Raw genomic sequence first — 11,089 nt, forward strand, 5'->3', positions numbered from 1 at the left:
ACAGAGAGAGATTAAAAAAATATATTGATTTCAACATACCCATCATTTCCACTTTCAGTTTTTCATTCCTTTCCTTTATTTCTTCTTGAAGTCTCTAAAATTAAAAAAAAAGAATAATAATTATATAATCTGCTTCCTGTAAATTATACCAAAAAAATAACGATAAGCCGATAAGGATTGAATTGTAAGCTTCACTTTATTTGATGAAGACATTATGTGGACATTTCGGGTTTTCCCTTTATCAACAAAACAGGGTGAATGAAACACAACAAATGAATGAGATAATGTGACAGCGGCATTGTTAAGGTGAATAAACAAAAGCATTGAAATAGTAGGAAATAGTATGCTCCTTTGTAAGGAAGCACGAATTAAAATAGAACAGATATTTATAAAAGGTGCACAATTAATAAACAACACCATTATCTCATTCATCTGAAGTGTTTCATTCATCCTGTTTTGTTGATAAAAGGGAAACCTGAAATGTCCATAGCATCTGTTTTCATCTAATAAATTTAAGCTTACAATTCAATCCTTCGAGCTTCAAGAAGCAACATTTTCATCATTCCGTAAATTATACAGTTAATTAAGATTTACATTTGCAGGGTAAGGTTTAAGTATGAATCAGTAATAAATCTAAGTTAATGACATTTCCTGAATATAATATGATAAGGAACTTGTTGTGAGACTCTTATGTCATCAACATTATCATGGTCAATGAATTAAATATGAAGCCTGGTGATTTTTAAGAGCACATGGTTAAATTCCATTTTTTTAAAATATATAACTGGCATTTTTCACGCTTTAAGAGCAATCTAGAATATGTAATTCATTGAAGGTTGGAATGTCAAATCAATTCTTTTATATCAAATCCAACACCCAATACAAACTGTTATCATCGGTCTATGGAGACCACTTTTGCCTGAAAAAGGTGTTGACAACAGAATAAAACTAACAAGGGTTTTCTCAACTCATATACTCACCATACATGAAGCCCTCGCTGTATGTTGACTAGGATCCAGCTCTACCACAGCCTCATAATCTTTAAGTGCTTCATCCAGTTTCTCAGTCTTTTCATAAAGCTCTGCTCTACGCAGTATTGCTTTGAGATACTGAGGGTGTAAATCAATGGCAAGAGTGCTATCTTTTATGGCATCTTCAAAGGCATCCTGAAAAATACAAAGAAGCACAAAAGCATAATTAAGTTTTAGGAAAAAGTCTCTTGTGATTCTCCCTTAATCCTTATTGTGGTTTGCCCTAAGGTGTGTTCATCAGACATTGCATTAAGAAATCTAAAAGGGGAGGGGGATTGGAAATAATGAAAGGTTAGTCAAAATAGTACTGATTATAGATTTATCTTAAGAATGGGACAACAAATGTGATGCAGCACAAAAATAATAAATCATAAAAAAGATGCTCTGCTTCAAATAGAATAAAACATTCAAATATGACTAATCTTTACCAGTGGGGTGAAACTTGTTATATCTTGAAACATTTTTATCGTAACTCATTCAAAGTTATGCACATTCTTTGTATACTTCTCAATATAATTGCCTTGACAATTATGCATCAAAGAAAAGCTTAGTCATCCACTCATTCACTTCTTTCATGAGAGCTTCATCGGTATCGAAATTCGAGCCTCCAAGATTTTAGGGGAAAGAAGAGATGATAGCCAGAAGGAGCAAGATCAGGAGTATGAGGCAAGTTGGGTAATAATTCCCATAATGGAGCTACCAGTTTCTTGTCAGACCTGCTTAATGGGAAGTGGCATTATCATGCAAAAGAATCATTCATTTCATTTTGTCTAAGGGAAGATTGAACAACCAAAATTCAGTTGATTCATAAATTTAATTATCAAACTGACCTCTTTCATCTTACAAGCAGCTCTATTTGCATACATAATTGCCCTCTCTTTGTGGAAATTTAATGGGCAAATCTCCAAAGCTTTGGTATACTCAGTGAGAGCTTCTTGGAAATTCTTATCCCTAAATTCTGTGTTGCCTTTGTTTTTGTGTGTTTGACTTTGTTCTCGGCGATCCTGAAAGAAAATTAAGACAAAAGATTCAATGGTTCGCAATCAATAAAATCTTAGTCAAAATTAACATAAATTATCCATATTAGTAATCAAAAGTGAAGCAAGATTAGATTGAGTTCATTCAAGGCTTACACATTTACAAATTAATATAGACCCATCATTGATAACCGTGCCAGTGGTTATCCAAGAAATTTCTTTAATGTCTTAATCCTCCATCTAATTATGGTATTATGTCAAGATGGGATGGATATCAAAATTGAATTTAAAGGGACAAAAAAAATATTTAAATTATGATATTTGGATTTATTGCAGTTAAAAATGTAATTTTTTCAATCTCCTAGATAAAAGCATGAAATAAGCTAAAATTTCAGGAATGAACTTTTAAATCAAATTTTCTGGGGTTTTTTCTTCCCCTGTCTATCAGAATACTGTACAGAGGGGATGAATCACATACTTGTCCAATAGTCGACATTTAATAATGAGCAAAAATAAAATAATTATATTTATCATGCTGTTAAGTAGTTCTCTATTGCAATATCTCAAAGAGTTTCCTCTGGAACTTTCTTGGTTCAACATAGTCAATACTACATTTACCATTCTTTCCTCCTCTGTAAGTAACTCTTCCTCTTTCCTTCTTTCTTCCATTGCATCTATCACTTCTTCTTCTTTGTCTTTTTCACTTTCCTCCATATTGTCATGATCCTTCTCACTTGTATCCAAACTCTCACTGTTGTTGTCTTGTTGGACTTCGGCATTTTCATTCATACTGTTTATCACATAAGAGTCGTCCGCTTCATCTTCTTCCTCCGCAGACACATACTCCTCATCACTGGAACCATCTGCCAATGATGCTTTTTGTATCAATTGATTGACAATGTCCTCAGCAGATTCTTTTTCAGGAGCTTCATTTTTTGCTGTCTCAGAGTTAGTTTCAACACAAGCTGCATTGGTTTTGCTTTCCATTATATCAGACCAGAAAAAAAATCCAAAATATACAGCAAAAGTATTTGTTCTTCAATACATCATATCATGGGGCCTTCTTGCACTTTTCAGAAGTTGCTGAAATGTGAAAGAAAAAATAATGATTCTTTATTACAATAGCAGTGACATATAAAATGAGAAAAATGGTTAAATATACTTGTAACTCTAACATATAATCCACAACCCCCTCCCTCCTCCCCCATTTCACTCAACTTTCCCTGGAGTATTATTTATACTGAAAGGAAAAATTAAGATAAAGAAAACGATTAAACTGATAGTGTGTGAATGTGGATGGGGGGGGGGGGGGGGGGGGGGGGGGGGGGGGGGGGAGTAACTACAGTTCAATTAACGATTTCCTGATTGAAAAGGCAAGTATGCCAGTTTGACATTTTAGTGCAAAGTCCAAAAAACTTTGAATATTACTGGCATGTAGAAATTGAATTGGGAATAACAAAACGAAGTGACTGTTTCTCAGAATGCCCGAGAAAATAAACTTGATCTCTATTTCTCCGAACGAGAGTGTCTGAGTGAATGATGAATGTGTTTGCATTTTTTTTTTATTTATTTTTTTTTAACAGTGCTTGGGCGCTCTGTCTTTTATTCCCAACTTTCTGTTAGATATCTATCTTGAGTTTGTGCTATCATGTCTTTCAACCTCTGTTCCCGTCTTGAGACTTTGGCTTTTTCTTTAGGATTACTTCTGTTCTCTCTTTGATAATGCAGTGTGAAGTGTAAAAAGTGGACGCGCCATGAAGTATTCGCAATAGCACAACTTTTTGATAAAATCTCTCTTTGTCAACAATGACAATGTGACTGTGACGGGACTACTAAAAGATGACTTAATGATTCGTGAGAATTCCCTGTCCACTCTGAGCATTTACTTTTGCCTTGATTTTGATATCGCGCCTGTAACCCATCAGCTACTGGAGGCTAGCCGGCCATTCGGATAAATAGAGTTCAAGTTTATTTTCTCGAGCGTTCGGAGAAATAGAGCCGGCCATGGCCATGACAAAAAACGACGACCAAAAGCCAAAAATAAAAATAGTAAACTGACTTGACCGTTGCCTCCTGTGAAAACACCTCTTAACTCTAAGTGATAAACATTCTAAATACTATCAGTAAAATATCGCATTATTCATTGAAACCATTCTTACAATAAAAATAACGTAATTGTTAGATAAAGGGAAGATTCGATTCATTCATAGATCAATCCAATAATAATGCTTGTCAATTTTTGTCAACTGCAATTACGTCCCTTCAAGTTCCAAGAAGTTTCTTTTGACTTATGGAACTTTCAAACAAAAGAGCTATTGATTAAAAATTGATAAGATATCGATATTGATATCAATACTCTCTCTCTCTCTCTCTCTCTCTTGGTCTAGTATAGTAGTATGAAACTCGAATTTGTGACGTGTAGGTCCAATTGTTCGAGTCTTTGAAAAGCTTGTACTTGCAAGTTATAATAATTTTTCTTTGTGACAAAATTGTGAATTGTGAAAATTTTAAGTCACTTTAACGCAAGTAAACATTTTCGTAATATGAAAGATTGAATATTTGCCTGACGTCACTCGTCATTTATTAACGCTAAAAGATTGAGAAGACATAAATTACGTGTCGTTTAAAACATATTATCTATAGCCTTCGGTAATAAGTAAAAGAAATAACTATATTAATATTAACAACGGCTCCAAAAAAAAAAAAAACAAAAAAAACAAACTAAAAAACATGGAGCGTTTCGCGCTTAAAACCCATCTTCAGCCAAAATGAACCAAAATAAAAAAATAAATAAACAAAAACAAAAAAAAGTACAACCCAAACAAAAACAATTAAATCATAAATACTTTCCTACTTTAAAAAAATACAAACAGATCGACGGAAGTCAGATATTCGGCACGTCTTTCTGTATCAAAGTCTTGGAATGGAGATGTAGATAATATAGTCTTAGATATTTATTCGGTACGTCCTTTTGTGTATCAAAGTCTTGGAATGGAGATGAAATAATATTATAGTCTCAATTTAAAAGAAAACTTTTAAAAACGATGCAGTAGCAAGTGACCCCCCCCCCCCCCCCCCCAAAAAAAAAAAAAATGGAAATCCAAAGAGAAGCGAAAAACTATAAGATAGAAAACTAAAATGGGCATCTCTGGAAAAGAGCATTAATTAATTCGGATTTATTATGTGAAACTGACATGAACATATGGCAATAACTGTAGGTTTAGAGCACATGTTCTAGATTCTTCCCTTTTTCTCCCTTTGCACATTATAAATCTGCTTACAATTTGTTCATCACATTCTGGTAATGTTCCACTTGGTCTCTTTTAACTGTAATAAATTGGTGAATGTTTTATGAATCATGAAATCTTTTTTTAAAAAACAAACAAACTTGAGCTTTTATATAACGCAATATCCACTAAACGTGCTCAAAGCGCTTTACAAAGGGTCCCGACCAATAGCAACATGTCACATGTAGAGCGAGACGCGATGTGTTGGGCGACATTACAGATTTTTTTTTTCAACAGAGACAACGCTGTTGACGGCCAGGTACTCGTTTTACTCCTGAGTATGGTGAGAGAATCTGAGTAAAAAGCCTTTTCCAAGGACTCAACTATGCGCTGAGCGAGGCTCAAACCCAGGACCCTCCGATCCGACAGCAAGTGTCATACCACAAGACCCATATACATTAGCTTCCCAAAGACAATTATAACAGCACAAACATATTTTTTTTAAAGTCAAGCCTGGTGAAAAGTCTGATAAGAACCAAGGAAGTAGCGTGATTCTACTTTGGATCCCATTTCAGTTCAGAATGGGATGAAGTGGAGGCTAGCTCTCTGTGGCCATAAATATAAGTTTCACTCACCACAGTTAAGCCGTGCCAGGGATGTGTTTATTTGGGTATTAATAAATGGCATTTGTATAGGGCCTTACCCCAATTTCAACAGGCTCTATGAATGTTTTAAATAAGAAGAATGTGGAAGGAGCCTTTCAAGTCTTAACGATGACCAAAAACAAAAGTCTGGGTGACATAAGAAACATCAGAACACATACAACAATGAGGAAGACATTAAAACTTTAAAAAACAATTTTATGTTTTTAATTCTTTTCAAAACATTCTCAAATTAAGTTTAATACAAAAAGGTAAAAAACATTGGCAATTAATAAGTGTTTTAAACATGAATAATTTATGGATTAAGTTAAAGACCTCACACTAATATCTGTACACGCAGTGTTAGTCAAATTTTCAATAAAAGTTAATATAGATTTCTCTTTCTTGTTGAGGACAGCACAGAGTAATTTATAAACGAAGAATGCTTTAAAATGACGGTACAGGTTAAACATTGTTGTTACTGCTAATGAATCTATGGACAATGTTACTTTGTATCATATTATTCAATAAATCACAGTTTGGTTATTTTCTTATAAGTTTAATGGCACTTGCAAAATATATGGGTTACACCCAGATCTAGGAATAGTAGTAACAGTAATAGTAAGATGGAGAAAACGAGAGATGAATGCACTATTTTGCACCTAGTCTGGTGAAAATTACAACCTCGCTTGTTTGTTTGTATGTTTTTAAGGGTTTTATGATAACAAATTTCTAGAATTACAATTTAGGCACTCAAGAAAAAGTAAGAAAAGGGGAAATTGGTTCAAATTGGGAATAGATGTAGGTCAATGTATTTTGAGATCACCTTAAAGTCTCATCCATCACAGGATCCCACTAAGAGGAATACACTCAATTTCTTACTGAGTATATTTAACATAACTAACAATACATAACAGAGAGATGATTTACAAGGGAAAAAAAATAATCTCCAAAAAATGTTTTGTTTGTTTGTTTTTAAGGGTTTTACGACACTTGCAACACATTAAGGTCATATCATAGCACACTATCAAAGTACTTAGTTTGAGATCACTAAAAATCTCATCCAGACACAAGCACAGGTCCCCACTAAGAGGAATACACTCAAATGTTTTACAAATCGTATATAATATAAAGTAAACATAATACAATGCATAACAGAGAGATGATTTACAAGGAAAAAAATATTATCTCCAAAACTAACTACACATTTGACTATTTCCCTCCCCTCCCAGCCAGGGTATCGGCCAGGGCCAGGACAAAACCAAGTAATCTCATTCCAAAGACAGAAAGCATGTTGGAAACAGACATAGGGGGATAGAAGACTCAGTAAGTACCTCCCTGCCCACTATGGGAGATCTCCAAAAACTAATACTAATACTAAACATTTGACTACTGTTTCCCTCTCAACTAGGAACTCGAGCAAGGGCCAGGACAAAACCAAACAATCCATTCCAAGGCAAAGACAGAAAGCAACTGGGAAAACTGGTGTAAGGGGATAGACGACACAGCAAGTGGCCTCCTGCCTGCCATGGGAAGCCAGTCCTTCGAATGGGCATGTGTTAAAAATGAAAATGCATTTGCGTTATAACCAATAATGGGTTCTTGTTCCTTTCAAAGTCATGTGCGTGCGTCTGACAGATTTGTGTGATACTTTGCAAGCCATCCTGGATTTTTAAAAAACAAAACATTGTGAATCGAAAAGATGAAAACTATCTCTTTCGGTTACTGTACAATCGTAAAATTCTTTAATGTTGGCAGTGTTTTCATTTAACTCTCGCGAGTTCACTCTCATGGAAAATCGAACAAATTTGTTCGATTTTCCATGCATCTAAACTCGAGAGAGTTAAGCCCATCTGAATAACAGAATTTTACCATTATGACATTAAACATAATATCATGTTATTTTCAGTGGTGTTTCAGTTCTAAAGTCATGATCTTGACCCTAGAGCCCACATCCTTATGTCTGTTTTTATCTATTTTTTTTCTATATTATATATTAGTTGTAACACTGACAGTTTCAATGCTGTGAAATAGACATCCTTGTTTGGCTTCATCTTCAAAATATGTGTAAATGTTTTGCACTGTAGTAATTCTAATATTTCAAAATCCATTGCTTTAAATGATTCAAAGACAATACGTCACTGAAAATTGTGAAGGTTATGAGTGTGAATTTTAGTTGTTTGTTTTTTGTTTTTTTTTTGCTTTTAAGGGTTTCACGGCGCTTGCAACACATTTAGGTCATATCAGTGCCAGTAAAAAGAAAGAAAATGTGATAGTAAAAAGATTCTAGATGTACAGTTAAAAGGACTTGAGGAAAAAGTAAGACAAAGGGGAATGGTTTAAATAGGGATCAGATGTAGATTCCAAGAGCACACTACAATGTACTTAGTTTGAGATCACCTAAATGTCTCGCCCAGACACCAGCACAAGATACCATCAAGAGGAATACACTCAAATGCTTACATTATACATTAAAAATAACAAATATAACAATACATTTCAAAGAGATGATTTACAAGAAAAAAAAAATCTCCCAAAACATTAACTATGCATTTGACTGTTTCCCTCCAAGCCAAGCAATACGGCCAGGGCAAAACAAGTAATCTCATTCCAAGATAGAAAGCAAATTGGAAAACAGATATAAGGGATAGAATACACATTAAATGCCACGCCATTATGGGAGGCCAGGAACCCCACCCGGGGAAATTTAGTTAATTATTATTTTTGCCACATCCTGAAAGCATGTGTTCACATGCTTTACATATGAAATTGTATTGTGTTTATTGGGTACTGTAAAGCTGCATAAGTTTTGAATTAAGAGTGACTGAGTTGTTTATGTTTATGTTTTTAAGGGTTTTACGGCGCTTGCAACACATTAAGGTCATATCAGCGCCAGTAAAAAGGAAGAAAATGGGATAGTAAAAAGTTCTAGAATTACAATTAAAGCACAAAAGAAAGGTGAGACAAAGGGGAATTGGTTCAAATAGGGAACAGATGTAGATTCCAAGAGCACACCGCCAAAGTACTTAGTTTGAGATCACCTAAAAGTCTCATCCAGACACAAGCACAGGTCCCAACTAAGAGGAATACACTCAAATGTTTACAAATCATATAATATAATATGTAAACTAAACATAATACAATGCATAATAGAGAGATGATTTACAAGGAAAAAAATATCTTCCAAAACTAAACTATACATTCGACTGTTTCCTCCCAGCCAAGGAAACTCCGGCCAGGGCCAGGACAAAACCAGTAATCTCATTCCAAGACAACGACAGGAAACAATTGGAAAACAGGTTGAGGGGATAGAAGACACAGCATGTACCTCACTGCCCACTATGGGAGGTCAGGATCCCCACCCAGAGTGACTGAGTTGCTCTTGACTTTATTATGTGGTGTTAATAGCTACCTTAGTAATGAATTCATTATTTATCTCAAACAAAATAATTCATAACGTTTCTTGTAATCAGAGTTATGTTGTCCAGTTTCAATCAAATTGATATAATAGTTTCAAAAATACGGTGAGCAGGGACAAAGATACATTTATACCGTACTTTAAATCAACATATTAATATAAATTAACACATCCAATGAATTCTTCATATATAACATGAATCAACATAAGGGCTAAGGACACAAATCTGCAAGATGATTTCAAGGAAAAAACCACCTCCCTCCCATCCTTTCCCCCCCTCCCCCCCCCCCCCCCCCCCCTCCCTCTCTCTCTCTTCTCTCACATACACCCACGCACACAAAAGCAATAAAAATAAAAAAGAAGAAAGAAAATATGATGCAATGGTCATAATCCAATGATATACACTACACAGGAGATTGTTACTGTCATCCTGTTTCAATGTCGGCTAAGAAAAAAATATAAATAAAGACATAATCATTTATTTCAATAAGGGAAGTTACAGAGGTATAATATTGCCCATGTGCAGCATGGAATAGCAGTGTTTTTCATAAGATATCTAGGCATTTTCATCATTGATGAGACGAATTATGTACAGTAACTCGTAGTAATTAGTATTGAGTTTATATCACACTGACACCCAATATTACTAGAGTAAAATTTATGGAAATTGCCTACCATTCGCTACGATCATACTCGGGTCAAGGAGTGACCAAATAATAACAACATTCAAAATACTGTTATTTGTATAACTATTCTTTTTTACTCTTGATATATTTTAAAATACATTACATTTACAAATGAAATTGAAAAATATATACACAAAAAAAAACTTGGTACAAAGAAAACACCAAGGCAAGAATTTAACGCAAGTTGCATATAATATAGCAGAACACACTTATATACCAAGCGTGTTTGTAACAAATTGATGGAAATAATAAAAGCATACCTGCTTTTTTTTTCTATTTCAATCAAATCATAAGGCATATAATGAACAAGCTATAAAGTAACAACCTACGGATTTAACAAACTCAGGATATGTCCACCAACATTTTTGTCTCTTTGACACAGCTAATATAATGTACCAGCCGTCCCAGTTTTACAAGAAAGACATCACCCAGTAACTCATATAATACAAGATTTTTTCAAGACACTCCCAAAGCTTAACATTAAGGTTTCCAGGGTTGTCACAGAATAATAGATATTACATTCACAAACATTTAGTACATTCATTCATTCATTCACCACTTTGTTGCTGCTGCTTGATCACTGGAATGTCAGAAAACAAAACACAGTATATTTAGTGATAGAATACATACAGTGCAGTCCTGATAATTCGAATTGGGTGGGAAAAGCAAATGACTTCTATTTATCATAATTCGATTTGTCTTCAAACAAGGGAAATAACTAAACTGACTGTTGTACCCTTGTTGTACACGTATGCTTTGGCCCTGGCCTTACACTTACAAGCTACACAATAGCACAGAGTAGTAGTTAACACTGCATGCTGTGTAGGCCCTCTACTTCTAGATCTAGATCCATCGATCAATAAAGAAAGACAGCACAGAGAGAAAGGAGAAACGCGTGGAGTGGGGTGTGACCTATGATTGTTCGTGCCGTGTATTGGTCAGCTTGTGGTTATCACTGTGTGTTAGATCTATTTATAAACCAACCCCCTTTGTTAGCCAGCGGCCAGCAGACCACAAGTTAGTCTTAGTGATGAGAGCGCGAGAAGGAGAGAGGGATGACGCGAGACAGCTGGTCAATTTGGAGTAAGAAGAGGAGGGCGGGTGGACGG

General features: G+C 34.8%; 2 protein-coding genes across 2 annotated transcripts in view; both read right to left on the minus strand.

Annotated features, from left to right (window-relative positions):
* Positions 1-4,259, minus strand: part of LOC144966675 (uncharacterized) — a 5,042-nt gene extending 783 nt beyond the window's left edge. The window contains exons 1-5 of the mRNA XM_078903432.1: positions 4,168-4,259; positions 2,627-3,091; positions 1,862-2,035; positions 981-1,166; positions 40-94 (exon numbers count right to left, since the gene is read on the minus strand). Coding sequence (XP_078759558.1) covers positions 40-94; positions 981-1,166; positions 1,862-2,035; positions 2,627-2,995 — 784 coding nt within the window. The 5' untranslated portion in view covers positions 2,996-3,091; positions 4,168-4,259. The remainder of the gene's footprint in view (positions 1-39; positions 95-980; positions 1,167-1,861; positions 2,036-2,626; positions 3,092-4,167) is intronic.
* LOC144966676 (uncharacterized) overlaps positions 3,060-11,089 on the minus strand; it is an 11,836-nt gene continuing 3,806 nt past the window's right edge. Inside the window, exons 5-7 of the mRNA XM_078903433.1 lie at positions 10,241-10,253; positions 9,703-9,739; positions 3,060-3,091 (exon numbers count right to left, since the gene is read on the minus strand). Coding sequence (XP_078759559.1) covers positions 3,060-3,091; positions 9,703-9,739; positions 10,241-10,253 — 82 coding nt within the window. The remainder of the gene's footprint in view (positions 3,092-9,702; positions 9,740-10,240; positions 10,254-11,089) is intronic.

Source organism: Berghia stephanieae, chromosome 2 (assembly GCF_034508935.2).
Source record: "Berghia stephanieae isolate SIO BIC M18660-M18661 chromosome 2, UCSD_Bste_1.3, whole genome shotgun sequence".
Lineage (NCBI taxonomy): Eukaryota > Metazoa > Mollusca > Gastropoda > Nudibranchia > Aeolidiidae > Berghia > Berghia stephanieae.